The sequence below is a fragment of the Caenorhabditis remanei genome, chromosome I, assembly GCF_010183535.1.
Source record: "Caenorhabditis remanei strain PX506 chromosome I, whole genome shotgun sequence".
Classification (NCBI taxonomy): domain Eukaryota; kingdom Metazoa; phylum Nematoda; class Chromadorea; order Rhabditida; family Rhabditidae; genus Caenorhabditis; species Caenorhabditis remanei.
Window position 1 is genome coordinate 1,391,496 of NC_071328.1, and position 15,553 is coordinate 1,407,048.

General features: G+C 39.1%; 1 protein-coding gene across 1 annotated transcript; it reads right to left on the bottom strand.

Moving 5' to 3' along the window:
* Positions 1-5,506: 5,506 nt before the first annotated feature.
* GCK72_000194 (uncharacterized protein) lies at positions 5,507-15,391 on the bottom strand (the record flags this gene model as incomplete). The annotated part of the gene is made up of 9 exons (XM_053722328.1): positions 5,507-5,621; positions 6,946-7,038; positions 7,625-7,874; positions 8,146-8,322; positions 8,903-10,066; positions 11,082-11,312; positions 11,363-11,512; positions 12,373-12,876; positions 15,211-15,391. 9 exons carry the CDS (start codon positions 15,389-15,391, stop codon positions 5,507-5,509), a joined length of 2,865 nt encoding a protein of 954 aa, XP_053590973.1.
* Between the last annotated feature and the right edge of the window lie 162 nt (positions 15,392-15,553).

Consider the following 15,553-nt stretch of genomic DNA (forward strand, 5'->3'; position numbering starts at 1 on the left):
CTCTCTCTTTGTACCATTCCATTTCGAAACTGTGTCTCTTTTCATCACTATGCTATTTTTATTGATTTTTCGAAAATGATAACACGGAGCGGAGCGGAAAGAGGAGAGGGAAGCATATGTACAGTGATTAGTAGGAAGGAAGGAGGGGGAGCAGGATGTACTATTATTTTGACAAGATAGTAAGAATAGTAAAGACTAGGAAAGGGCTGGGGTGCCATCGACGCGTTTTTCGTTTGAAACCAGGACTTAATTAACTAGGGAAGACACTTACAGTACTGACCATAAAGAATGCGACAAGAGCAGTTTTTAGTTGAAAAAGGTCAACTTTGTAAATGTGTCACAGACTCCCAGATAGTCTCACAATATTCAATGTTAATGGAGTGTATAGATCACGAATAGAGCTTTATTTTTGTAGTTGATGACTTTTTTGTACGAGCACACCCTAAGAAGTTACAGGCAGTCAAATTAATTTCTCGCAATTTTTGCCCTTTTTCAGTGCTGAAAGGAGAGATTTTTGTTAAATTTGACTGCGTGTAACTTCTTATGGTGTGCCCGTACAAAAAAGTAATCAACTACAAAAATTAAGCTCTAATTGTTATCTATACACTCCATAAACAATCGATTTTGTGGGACTATCAGGGAGGTCGTGACACATTTACAAAGTTGACCATTTTCAACTAAAAACTGCAAGTGTCGCATTCTTAATGGCCAGTATTGTATATCATTCGAAAACTAAAATTACGCTCATTTCAAATATTCATTCAGTTTTTGCCCTCGATTATTGGTATTCGAAAAAAAAGTCAATGTTTGGGAAAATGACAAATGATTATCTTTTTACGCCTAAGGCTTGAGACCTAAGGCTCCAAGTACCTTAAAACGTAGTTTAAAGGGGGACTGCGGTATGCCAAAAATTGAGATTTTTTGATATGAATCGACTCAGAATTTTGTGGAATAGAGAAAAGTCTCTTGGAGCCAGGCCCGAAAATTAGTCTGAAAAGAGTTATGAGGCCTCAAAGTGCCAAAAAAGGGCCTTTCGCCGTGAAGATTTGCCTTATTTTCAATGTAAAATTCTCTCGCCGTGAACATGAAAAAATTTTGAAATATAAGGCAAATCTTCACGGCGAGAGGCCCTTTTTTGACACTTTGAGGCCTCATAACTCTTTTCAGACTAATTTTCGGACCTCCCTCCAAGAGACTTTTCTCTTTTCTACAAAATTCTGAGTCGATTCATATCAAAAAATCTCAATTTTCGGAATACCGCAGTCCCCCTTTAAATGAAAAACAAAGTCAAGAACTTCAAAATTATATTAATATCTTTAGATTTGGTTGAGTTTTCAAAGAGTTAAAAAAAATTGAAAAAAAGCGAGCATTTTTTTTTCAAAACATTTCGTTGAAAAATTAAGACTTTTGAGCCTAAACCTGCACCAAAAATCCAAATTTTGTGTCTACCTGCGTGTCGGTGTGTCCGAATGTCTGAATGTCCAAAAATCCCAAAATTTGGTTATCAAAGAATATCCGGAAAGTTACAAAGATTTGAAAATTGTGAAAAAAATTGCAAATATTTTTCGCATTGACTTTGTTTTTCTTGAATACCAGACGCCAAGGCAAAAACTGAATATATATTTGGAATCAGCGTTTTCTCAGCTTTCCAATAATACAGGTTCCATGACTTTCCCTAGAAACATGAAATAAAGATTTTGGTTTGATTCACAATGAAATTAGGAGACCGAAGTACACTCTCAAAGTTGGGTATTTTCTACTAAAAACTGTCAAAATCAAAAAACTTTTGACCGGTACTGTACTTTACACTTTTAAGAATCTGATCAGAGATCTGCGGAACTGAAAATTTCAGAATTCGAAACTTCTCCTTACTAGGGAATGTTCCAGACGTAATTTGGCTCTTCAAATTGGCTCATATCCTATAAAGTACTTCTGAACACGCTGATTCCGAATATGTGATCCATTGTTGCAGAACGCTTCACTGAACTGAGATATATGCATTTTAAGTCATTTCTAGTGCAGAAATCGCATTTTTCAAGAGGCTGAAAATCAATTTTAGACTCAATTTTTCACTTTTTTTTCTGTGTAATACGTGTGAATTGAGGTTGAAAAAGCACGTTAGAAACTTTTTCTAGTAAAAAAAGTTTTCAGGAAAGTATTACACAGAAAAAAAAGTGAAAAATTGAGTCTAAAATTGATTTTCAGCCTCTTGAAAAATGCGATTTCTGTGCTAGAAATGACTTAAAATGCATATATCTCGGTTCAGTGAAGCGTTCTGCAACAATGGATCACATATTCGGAATCAGCGTGTTCAGAAGTACCTTATAGGATATGAGCCAATTTGAAAGGCCAAGTTACGTCTGGAACATTCCCTAGTTAGCAAGTTTTTCGGAAAATCCATAAATTTTTGGGTTTTCCGGTTTTTCATATTCAAAATCAATGAGTATGCAGTAAAAACTGGAAATGCTGTAACTTTTGACACAGGTTTGCAGCTTCTTTTGATTCAGCACAAATTCTTATTTTATCACCTCCATATTATTTGAAATTCGAATGATCCGGAAATTTCGGAACCAAAGTTTTCCGAAATTTTTCTCGGAAATTGAACATTTTCTGACGTAAACAGTTCCGAAAAAAGTCGGACACTTCGCAATTTGGTTTTTATCTCACTGGATTTTGTAGCTATTCAATCACTTGAATCAAAAACCGTCTTGTATAATAGTAAAAAGCCATCCAATCAGGCCGTATTTTCAAAAAAGATAAGTCTCTAGCAACCTCACCGCCTGCGCAATTCTTGCCACATCCATTTGATTGAGAGGTGTGGGCAAGAAGTGAGAAGGCCGTGAGAGAGGGACTTGTGATGAGAATATAGACAAGTATATTACTGGGAAGAAACAGACAGACAGACAGTGTATGAATGTCGTGCGCCCGACATTCCCCGGGTTCCGCCTGTCACTATGCTGGGAACAGGTGGGCGGGGTTAGGGAATACAAGGGGGGATGTGTGGGAGAGTATTATGGAATTATTTATGAGAATTTTGTTGAAAATAATGGAATTTTCGGATAAAGAGACAACCAAAAATGGAAGAAACGGAGGGAAAAGATTTAAAGGTGGACTAAACTCAACTCTGATATTTTCATAGAATAATGTATGAGTACCTGTGAGTTCATTTTCATACCGAAAAAATTTTAAAAATCGGTCTGGAACCCGCTGAGAGCGATCGCCGGTGAATTTGGGCATTTCGGTGGCCGGTGAAAATTGGCGGTATGGCTCAGCAATTCGAGTTCAGTAGTATGTTCATTTGTTCATTTCCGTGAGTTCATCTTCATATTTCAAGAAGTTTTCAATTCGGTTCATTCCCCGCGGAGAACGAGCGGCAAAACAGTTTGGGCATTTCTGTGGCCATGGAACATTCTAGAACTTTTTCGAAAATGTTGTTTTTTTCGAGTTTTCTTCGTTTTTTCTAACATTTTTGTAATAATTCTATCAATTTTTGCCGTTCACTTTCGAAATTATTAAAAGAAAACAACAAAAATGACCGAAAATAGCGATAAAATTTGAAAAAATCAACATGGCCGAAGTCGAATTTCTAGGCCACCGAAATGCCCAAACTCACCGGCGATCGCTCTCAGCGGGTTCCAGACCGATTTTTAAAATGTTTTCGACATGAAAATGAACTCACAGGTACTCATACATTATTCTATGAAAATATCAGAGTTGAGTTTAGTCCACAAATTTAACTGGGAAATATTCATACTTGTCGACCGGGCTGAAACGGGCCGACACGGGCCGCCGCGTAACTCACTTAAAACTCAATATTATGAGCTGAAAAATATACCAAAATGTAGATCTCGACGAGTTCTATGTCCGTGACCTACTACGGGCCGAATGGCTATTCGTTAACGTGCCACGGGCCGGGAAAAAGTGCTAAAAACGCGAAAATGACCAAAAAAGCCGTTAAAGCCCGGCATTAACGAAAAGCCATCCCACCTGTAGTGGGTCACGGACATAGAAATCGTCGAGATCTACATTTTGGTATATTTTTCAGCTCATAATATTGCGTTTGAAGCGAGTTACGCGCCCGCCCGGTTTGCAAGTATGATATTCTATATCACGAGCCAGAAAACGTAAAGTTTGGTAAGAAATTGACTTTTTTGATACATAAAAACAGGTTTCAGTACTTCTGAACACGCTGATTCCGAATATGTGATCCATTCGTTAATGTGCCGCGGGCCGGGGAAAAGTGCTAAAAAACGCGAAAATGGCCAAAAAAGCCATTCTAGCCCGGCCCGCGGCATAATAACGAATAGACATCCGGCCCGTAGCAGGTCACTGTCATAGAACTCGTAGAGGTCTACATTTTGATATATTTTTCTGCTCATAATATTGAGTTTGAAGCGAGTTAAGCGGCGGCCCGTGTCGGCCCGTTTCGGCCCGGTTGACAAGTATGAAAATATTTAATTTGAAACACCGGGAAAAGATTTTAACGGGGAAGACATGTTCAGAGAGTCGATTTCAGCAATTTATGGAAAAATAATTTCAGATTTTTAAATCTTTTCGAAAATCGTAAATCGTCGTAACTCGCCAAGTTTGAGCCAAAATCGTTTGAACTTTGTATTTTCAGAATCATCGTGTCAAGACGCTTCAAAAGAGTATTAAATGACTATGTTAGAATTTTTAAGGTCTTGTCACGAAAACTACAGTAACCTGAGTTTAAAGACGCATGACCTATTTTTCTGGTTATTTCTGAAAAATTTAAAGTTGTTTGAGTTAAAAATCAAAGGAAAACATGAGAAATTTTTCACAATTTTTCGAAAATTGTCAACTTTTGAAAGCGTCATATATCGCCAAGTTTCAATCAAAATTTTTTGACAATAGAATCGAATGGCTCTCGACACGAAAACTACAGTAACCCAAGTTTAAAGGCGCAAAACTTATTTTTTCATGAATTTCTGAGAAATTTAGAGTTATTTGAGCAAAAAATCGTGAATTTTTGAAATCGTCGTAATTCGCTTAATTTTAATCCGAACCGTTTGAAACTTGTATTTTCAGAATCAGCGTGTCAAGACGCTTCGAATGAGTATAATCATGGCTAGGTTTGAATTTTTTGGGTCTCGACACGAAAACCTACAGTAATCCCACAGTAATTTAATGTTTCCGTCTCTCTGTTTCTCTGTTTATGCAGATGTTCATTATGTTTTTTTTTTTAATTTCGTTTTATTTCAAGAGAAGAAGCTAAAAATAGCAATACGAATTGACATCTGAATTTTTTTTCTTGCTGAAAATAATTAAATTTCAGTCAAAAAAACAAAAAGAGCAAGATATCGATTTTCCAAATAACGCTGGAAAGAAAGAGTGGGGATTTGGGGGATTGGGGGGAGAAAAGTGAAGAATTTGTTTGGTTTTTTTTTAAATGAATACACATGTACGTGGATGGGGTGGGGAATGAGATGGCGACAAAGAGCAAAAAATAATAAAAAAATAGAAAAAGAAGAAAATTATAGTCTGATTAAGCTTTTCCATTTCCCAACTGCACTCGGCAACAGATGAATCCGTTGTCGTTTCCAGTGTACAGGCACGCCGAGTTGTCGGGACACGACTGAGGAGTTCCGGCGCGGGCGTATCTGGAAAATATGGAATAATTTTCACAAAAAATTCAGAAAATTTGAAACATTTTGAGCTAGAAATCATCCAAAACGAGTAGAAATTATAAATGTTCGGGATTTTCGAAACTTTTCGAAAATCTTGAATTTTGAAAGCGTCATAATTTGCGTAAATTCAACCCAAATAGTTTGAAACTTGTATTTTCAGAATCAGTGTAATAAGACGCTTCGAAAGAGTATAATCATGCGGGGTTTTAATTTTTTTTTTGGTTTTTTGGTCTCGCCATGAAAACTACAGTAACCCCAGTTTAAAGGTGCATAACTTAATTTTCATTAAATTTCTGAGAAATTTGAAGTTATTTGAACTAAATAGCATTAGAAAATATGAGAAAAGAAAAAGTTACAGATTTTCGAAACTTTTCGAATATCTAAAACAATTTTGAAATCGTCATAATTCGCTCAATTTCAATCCGAATCGTTTGAAACTTTTATTTTTTGAATCAGCGTGTCAAGACGCTTTGAATGAGTATAATCATGGCTAGGTTTGAAACAAGTTGGGTCTCGCCGCGAAATCGGTCGGGTACTGTAGTTTTCGCGGCGAGACCCAATCTGCTCCAAACCATGTCATGAGTATACTTTTCTGAAAGCTCTCAACGAGCTGAGTTTGATTATGATAATGAAATTGAGCGAAAATCGGTCACTTACGGATTGCACGTCCTATAATTTCCGGCCAACTCAACAGGCACCAAGTTTTCTTTTTTTTTGAAATCTTGTCATATTATCGAAACAAAAAATGTCGGAACTTTTTTGTTGCGACAATATCTCGCTCAATTTTAATCCGAACCGTTTGAAATTAATATTTTCAGAATCAGCGTGTCAAGACGCTTCGAATGAGTATAATCATGACTAGGCTAGCATTTTTGGGTCTCGACACGAAAACCTACAGTAATCCCACAGTAACTTAATGTTTCCGTCTGTCTGTTTCTCTGTTTATGCAGATGTTCATTATATATATTTTTAAAAATTTCGTTTTATTTCAAGAGAAGAAGCTAAAAATAGCAATACGAATTGACATCTGAATTATTATTTTTTGCTGAAAATAATTAAATTTCAGTCAAAAAAACAAAAAGAGCAAGATATCGATTTTCCAAATAACGCTGGAAAGAAAGAGTGGGGATTTGGGGGGATTGGGGGAGAAAAGTGAAGAATTTGTTTGGTTTTTTTTTTAAATGAATACACATGTACGTGGATGGGGTGGGGAATGAGATGGCGAAAAAGAGAAAAAATAAAAAAAAACAAAAAAAGAAGAAAATTATAGTCTGATTAAGCTTTTCCATTTCCCAACTGCACTCGGCAACAGATGAATCCGTTGTCGTTTCCAGTGTACAGGCATGCCGAGTTGTCGGGACACGACTGCGGGGTTCCGGCGCGGGCGTATCTGAAAATGTGTATTTTTCACAAAATATTCAGAAAATTTGGAACATTTTGAGCTAGAAATCATTAAAAACGAGTAGAAATTATAAATGTTTGGGATTTTCGAAACTTTTCGAAAATCTTGATTTTTAAAAGCGTCACAATTAGCGTAAATTCAACCCAAATCGTTTGAAACTTGTATTTTCAGAATCAGAGTGTCAAGACGCTTCGAAAGAGTATAATCATGCGGGGTTTTAATTTTTTTAAAGGTTTTTTGGGTCTCGCCACGAAAACTACAGAAAAAGTTACAGATTTTCGAAACTTTTCGAATATCTAAAACAATTTTGAAATCGTCATAATTCGCTCAATTTTAATCCGAATTGTTAGAAATTTTTATTTTCAGAATCAGCGTGTCAAGACGCTTCGAATGAGTATAATCATGACTAAGTTTGAAGCAGGTTGGGTCTCGGCGCGAAATCGGTCGGGTTACTGTAGTTTTCGCGGCGAGACCCAATCTGCTCCAAACCATGTCATGATTATACTTTTCTGAAAGTTCTCAACCAGCTGAATTTGAATATAATAATGAAATCGGACGAAAATCGGTCACTTACGGATTGCACGTCCTATAATTTCCGGCCAACTCAACAGGCACCAAATTCGCAGGTTGTGGTGGGCACACGTTGGGCAATCGGACGTCTGATTCGAGTCCACAGCAGATGTATCTTTCGAGATTAGTCGAGAATTGACAGTGTCTGTTGGCACCGCATCCTTGGATAGCATCATTGAGTGGGGCCGATGGGGAGCAGTACTTGTATTGGGCTCCGTTCTCTCCGGGTACTGGAACCAGTTGTGGGGGACAGTCTGGAATAATTTTCTAAGATTGTACCTTCGATTCTCTATTTTTGAGCTATAAATCACAGGAAAATATCGAAAAATTAAAATGTTACAGATTTTCGAAACTTTTCGAAAATCGTGAATTTTTGAAATCATCATAACTCGCTTAATTTTAACCCAAAAAATTTGAAAATTGAATTTTCAGAATCAGCGTGTCAAGACGCTTCGAAAGAGTATAACCATGCCTAGGTTTGAATTTTTTGGGTCTCGACACGAAAACCTACAGTAACCCACTTACATCCAGTATCAACACTGTCTGGTGATCTACAGCAGTAGAAGGCGTTGACAGAGGTGGTTGTTGTGGAGAACCAACAGAAGAAGTTTCCTGGACAGGCACCGTCGACATTTGGAGTACATTGCATTGGTTGGAGCGAGAGGGCCGAGATGAATGGAGTCGACGCCGCTGGGCACAGGGCTGCAAAATGAAATTATCGATAAAAAATTGTCGACAAAGTGTTTTTATCGATTAAATATCGAAAATTTAACGAGTGTTCAAAAAAAGAGGGTTATCGATAATTATCGATTATCGACAATAAAATACAAAACACACGCCCAAAATATCGATAAATTGTCGATAAATGTTATAATTTTTTCTGTGTAAACACATCATTTGTCGATAAAAAATCGACAAAATCTGAAATTTCAGAAAATCTTGATAGCTATTTTGATAATTTGTCGGTAAAAACCTAAATTTTGTTTAATTCTTGATAAAATTAAATTATCTACTTTTTATCGACAAAAACTGGTTTTGAGAATTTTGTCGACAAAAAATAGATTCTCATCATTTTTTAAAAATCTTGTCGACAAGACCGATAATTTGTCGACTAGAACTTGCATTACTCAAAAAATTAAATCCCAAAAAAATGTTTAAATTTTGCCGACAAAACTCTAAAAACCGCTTTTTATCGATAATTCATCGACTAGCCTCAAATTTTTTGTTCAATTTTTAAAAATACGTAATTATCGATAAATTTTTGTCGATAATTCAAACTCACATTGCAACTCAGTGGACGCTCCACAACACACGTTCTGATCCAATAGTGGAGACGAATAACACGTGTATCCATCAGGACATCCTCCAGAAACTCGTCCATTTCCACCTGGATTTGAACACTGTACAAGACGGGATCCGTCGCCGTCTTTCGCCACGACAGTACCCGGTGGACACGCTTCAGACAGACAGTAGTTCTGGCACGATTTCTGAGAAGCAAAGTTGTTTCGATTTCCCTCGCATCCGTTGTATTCAAAAGTCTGGCATGTCTTCGAGTCGGCGTTGAAGTACCATCTGGAAATTCTTGTGGAGGAGCATCGGACTCCGACGTCACGTGGTTGGGAGCACACGAAATTCTTCGACGGGCAGCACAAACTCTTCGTCTGGTATACTGTACCGGTCCATGTGGTGACGGGAGTACAGTAGTGGGTGGATGGACACTGGCGGTTGGTTGTGCAAGCCCGGGCGGCTCCGTTCTGCTCTTTCCACACTTCTCCACCGTCTGGACACGACTCGACTCTACAGTAATCCTTGCAGTCTTGCTGTGTGGCAAAGTTATTGGAATTTCCATCACAACCATTGAAGGAGTAGGTTTGACAGGTACGGGTAGTGGAGTCGTAGTACCATCTGGTAACGGCCGGTCCGCAAGATGCTCCGGATTTATAGGAGAGGGAGCAGGTGTAGGCTTGAGTGGGGCAGCAGCCATAGGTTGTACCGTCATAGTAGCAATAATGGTTAGCTGGACAAGTGGTTGACGCAGCAGACGATCCACCACAGATGATAAAGTTTCCGTTGGAATCAGTAAGGGCGGTACCTTGGATACATTGTGGTTCACTTCTCGCGTCTCTACAGTAATCCTGGCACTCTTTATAGGTCTCAAAGTTATTCGCATTTCCTTGGCACCCGGAATAGATGAACTCCTCGCAATTTCCGGTCTTTGCATTAAACCACCAACGATTCGAATAGGTACCACAGTTACCCTGCTCTCTTGGCAATTTGCACACGTACTGCGGACGTGGACAGCAGACTCCGCCGAACGTTGTGGAGCCGGAAGTGGATTCACAGGAGTGAGTGGATGGGCATGAGTTGGCACCGGAGCCAGTTGGGGAGCATTCCATGTTGCGTTCGCCAGAGGAGTCTTTGAGTGGTTCACCGGCAGAGCAGAGGACTGAAAATTTGTAATTTAAGCTAAAGTGAAAAATATTGATTCCATTTTTAAGCATACTTGCAAACCGGGCTGGCCACACGGGCCGGAGCGTAACTCGCGTCAAAATGAATATTATGAGCTGAAAAATATACCAAATTGTAGATCTCGGCGAGTTCTATGTTTCTGATATAATAGGGGCCGGATGGCGATTTGTTAGGAGCACGCGGGCCTGGAAAAAGCGCAAAAATACACGAAAATGGCCAAAAACTATTCTAGCCCGGCCCGCGGTACATTACCGATTTGTCATCCGGTCCGTAGTAGGTCACAGACATAGAACTCGTCGAGATCTACATTTTGGTATATTTTTCAGCTCATAATATTGAGTTTGACGCGAGTCACGCGCAGGCCCGTGTCGGCTCGTTTCGGCCCGGATGACAAGTATGAATATTTCCCAATTAAATTTGTCTAAATCTTTTCCCTCCGTTTTTCGCGTTTTTCGGCACTTTTTCCCGGCCCGCGGCACATTAACGAATAGCCATCCGATCCGTAGTAGGTCACGGAGATAAAACTCGTTGAGATCTACATTTTGGTATATTTTTCAGCTCATAAAACTCAGTTTGAAGCGTGTTACGCGCCGACCCCGGATTGCAAATAAGGTTTGAGGCACTTATCCGTTCCCAAACTCAATGAAACGTATATCATTCTGCTCGTTACAAAAAGCAAAAAATAATAGGCCTAGTAGGGAATCGAACCCCGGAACCAAGATTACTGAACTATTTTGTTACCGGTTGCGCCACGGGTGCGCGCTTGCGTCAATGCGGCAGGGGAGACAGCCGGCGACATGGCGGCGGCTTTATCATTGCCCTCTGCGCCGCGCCACCTCCCCGCCCTCATAGTCTACCCGGTAACAACGCCGGCCAGTAATCTAACGACCCGGGTTCGATTCTTTCACCTCGCCATTAGTTTTTGTTTTTTGTAACGAGCACCCTGGTGACTTTCTTGTTGATCTCAAATGGTTTTAAAGTGTGCTACTCACTTCTCGAGCAGAACTTCTCGCAATGATCTTGCGAAAGGAAGTTGTTGAAGTTTCCTCCCTGTCCAAGATACGAGAACTGAATACATCTTCCTTCTCTCGAATCATAATAGAATCTTGGCGACGTATTGCCCGACCCGTCTGGAATTCCGACGTCGAAGTACTCGGTTGGCAGACCGCCGGCGGTGTTGTACACTTCAGATGGGATTCCTCCGTTGCGGGAGCAGATGAATACTGAAAATAGTCTGTCTGTGTGTCTGGGGGGTGTCCGGATGTCCACTTACAGTAAGTCGGACAGCACTGTTGAAGGGTTCCCATAGTGGTGCATTGATAGTTTGGATTGTTGCATCCGTTATCGTTTCCTTGACAGTAGACTGGCTCCTGCTTGACACCGGTGGTACGGTCACGGTAGAGTGGAAGACCGCGGTTACAGGCTGCAAATGATTAAAATTGGATTCTTAGCCAATCAGCGCGCGGCGGCTGTGGTTTGGTTTCCTAGGCCACGGCCACAGCCGCCATAACTCAAAACGGGTGTAAAACCTGTCAGAGACGGTTTTAAGCGATGAAAATACTACAGTTACAATCAGAAAAAAAAGTCGGATCTTTTGAAATAAAATTTGAAAAATTTTGGAGCAAAAAATTTTTGAAGATTTTTTTCCGCAAAAGCTATCTCAAAAAATCTCGTTTTTTCCTTATTCGAATGAAGACGTTTTTAAAAAGTCTAACTAACTATTTTTAAGAAATTAGACGCGTTTCAAGTTTATAGCGAATCAGTGCGTGGCGGCCGTGGCTTGGTTTCCTAGGCCACGGCCATCAAAACTTAAAACGTGTGTAAAACCTGTTAGAGGTGGTTTTAAACGATAAAAACTGCATAGTTACAATTAGAAAAACACGGCGGATCATATGAGATATAATTTGAAACATTTTAGGGAAACAGTTTTTTCGAAGTTTTTCCGAAAATTAAAAAAAAGGGTTTTTTTTTGCCAAAATCTCACATAAATTATGTCTAGAAATCCTTATAATTAAAACAGTTGTACATTGAGTGTCTAAAACTCCATCTACGCTATGTTAGGCGCATTTCAAGAGCGGCGGCCGAACTTTTTTCAAATTTTTTCTAGGCCACGGCCACAGCCTCCAAAACTTGAAACGTGTGTAGAACCTGTTAACGGTGGTTTCAAGCGAGAAAAATTGCATAGTTAGGATCAGAAAAACAAGGCGAATCTCATATGATAAGATTTGAAAATGTTTCGAAAAAAAAATTTTGAAGATTTTTTCCCCATTTTTCAAAACTCACTCTGTTTACAGTAGGATTCACAATGGTCCTTCGTCTGGAAGTTGTTTGCATTTCCACCGTATCCTTGATACTTGAGCTCTCTACACTCTCCAGTAATTGGGTCATGGTACCAATGGTTGAGTGTGGTACCACCACCTGGCGGTGTGTATCCCTCATTCGGTGGTTGAATGCATGCAAATGCACGTGACGGACAACAGAAACTGATTGGATTGTTGACGGTACAGTCATCCGAGTCACAGATACAATCGTACGCCAGGGCTCCAATGGCTTCACACGTGGCGTCGGCGCCACCGTAGCACTGTTGAACTTGATTTTCGATACGGAATTTCGGATTGTTTCCGTTCAACGGACAGAATCCGTAATTCAGGCAGACGAGACCGTCACGGGTACGGAATGGTGGCTGATTGTTGGCACATCGACACTCTCCTGATCTACAGTATGCTCCTGGCCACACGGCTTCACATTGTCGGTTTTGTGTGCAGCCGGACTCTCCGGGGTTGATTTCTGAAAAAAATAGTTTTTGGCTTGAAAATTTGAAATTTGAAATTTTTATCAAAATTTTAAGCACCGCCTCCAGAAGGGCCCCTTAAAGGTTCTTGCCCTCGAAAAGTGTTTACAGGTCATTTTTTGTTGTGTTTTGGAGGCGGAGCCTGAAATTGGACAAAAAATTTGGAGACAACAATTGTGTGGATTTTTATTTATTTTGGGGGTTATTACTATGTTTAAAATGATGGTTTTAACAGAAAATGCTTAGTATTTAAGAAAATCCGATAAAAAACAAAAAAATCGACGAAAAATTCCAAAAACGGTGCATCGGAAGCAGATTTTATCGATTTTTTGATCAATTATTCTTTTTTTTTTGTATTTTTTGTAATTCAAGGGTCTTCAGGTTTAAAACACATGCAATTTCGAAAAAACCCTTTAAAAAACGCAAAAACTGGAAAAAGACCCGAAAATGGGTGCATCGGAATCACAAAAATTGTATTTTGTACATTTTTCTGAGATTTTTCATATTTTTCAGGTCCTAAAACCCAAAAAACGGGTAAAATCCGAAAAATGACACGAAAATCCCAAAATATGGTGCATCGGGAAACTAAAAAAATCGGATATTTCGGAAAAATTCGAAAATTTTCGAAAAATCGACTTTTTTCGGTTTTTATTAGTTTTTCTGGTTTTGAAACCCAAAAAATTACAACATTCCGAAAAAAACCGAAAATCGACAAAAAACCAGAAAATGGTGCATCGGACTCCGATTTTTCGTTATTTTTTGTGCTGAAACCCGAAAAATTCAAAAATCCCTTAATTAGCAATTAAATTTTATTTAACAATTATGTAACTAAACTTCTTTAAAATTTTCTTTCAGCGCCAACATTCACAGAAGCAGCGAAAAAGGGGGCGGGGCTAAGAATCAATTCATAATTTATTTATGCATCAAAAAAAGGGGGGCGGGGTGGGGTGTCAAAAAAAACAAAGCAAAAGAAGAAGAAAATGTTAGATAAGGGAATTCAGAATCGTTTTTAGCGAAAAAAAAAGAAATTTTGTGTGAAAGAAAGATGTGGGATGGTGTGGTGTGTTGGGGAGGGGAACCCGGAGAAGGCGAAAAAAAAAAATTAAAAAATAGTTCTAAAAACCGGGCGGTACAAAAAACAGAGAGAAAGAGGGGCAATCATGTTATAAAAGAATTAAAATTAAATATTATCTGACAAGAGGGGGAAATTTCTGGAAATGGAAGGACCTATTGGGTGTTGGTTTGTAGACAAGAGAGAGAGTTAGGTATAAGCACGACACTCTTCTTACAACTGCGCTCTACCGAAACCGAAGAAAATTGTGTGCGAAATTGAGAGACATTTTTCAAGGGTCATTTCGGTGGGACGCAGTTGTGGGAACTGTGCAGAATTAGGTATAACAAAAGGCGTTTGGAGAAAAAAGAAGATAAAACGAATCGAAAGAAATGGAAGGAGAAAGTGCGCTCTACTGAGAATAGTTCGGTGGGGCGTGTTTGCTATATGCGTTTTTTCGAAAAGTCGAGTTTTTTCGGCGCTAACGAGGAAAAACGCAGTTTTACCGCAGGTGTTCGCAGTGTTATCAATAAAAATAGCTAGAAAAGCGGTAAAAATCGGTCTGAAATCGTAAAAATCACGATTTTAACCAATTTTACCGGATTTTCAGCGTATTTTTACAGTTTTAGTTCTAAAAAAAAAACTTCAAAAATTCCGAGTTCAAACACGCTAAACTCTAAAAATCATAGTATGGTGCATAGGAATTTTTTTTTGAAAATTTTGCTGAAAAATACGTTTTTTGGCCTTCCAAAACGCTCAAAACTCTAAATTCATAGTTTAAACCAAAAAATCGTTCTGAAAATCGGACTCAAAATTGTAAAAACTCGAATTTTCGATTTTCACAATTTTGGCACAGTTTTCACCCGATTTTCAGCGATTTTCCGGGTTAAAACCATGAATTTCGAGTTTTGAGCGCTTTGATAGGCTAAAAATCGTAATTTTCAGCAAAAATCACAAAAAATGACTCGCGATGCACGAAAAGCGGCGATTTACGGGGTACTCCGCCGTAAATTCACAAAAAAACGCGCATTTTTCACCAATCACGCTCCACCGAACACACATATTCACTAGAGCGCGCTTCCCAACAAAATAAAAGGGAAAAAAAACATGCAAAAAGAACGAAACGATATGAAAAGCGAAAACGCAAAAAGTGCCTAAAATGAGTGCGTATTCAACATGAATACACAGCGAGAGCGGGGGGAAATATGGGTAACAATATGATTTTTTTTAATTTTTAAACTTTTCGTGGCGGGACCCCAAAAAAACTCTTAAAACTCACTTCTCCAACAGTACGAATCAATCTCCACATACGTCGTCAGACACGCGCATCGCTTATTTCCAGCACAATAATTTCCGGTACCACAGTCAGTGGACACCTCACACGGGCGGCCGACAGTACCGTGTTGAGCACGGACTACGGTGCCAACGACGAGCAGCAAGAGAGCCGCTAATTTCAGCATCTCTCGTGTGTGTGTGTGTGTGTGCTAGTAGTTATAGTGTCGAATATAATATATCAAAAAGTATTCAAAGACAGAGAGAGAGAGAGTCAACTCTATGTGCACTGCTCAATGTGTATACAGGAGGTGGGGGCTCCTCGGGGCAGCTCTCAGGGGGTAAAAGTA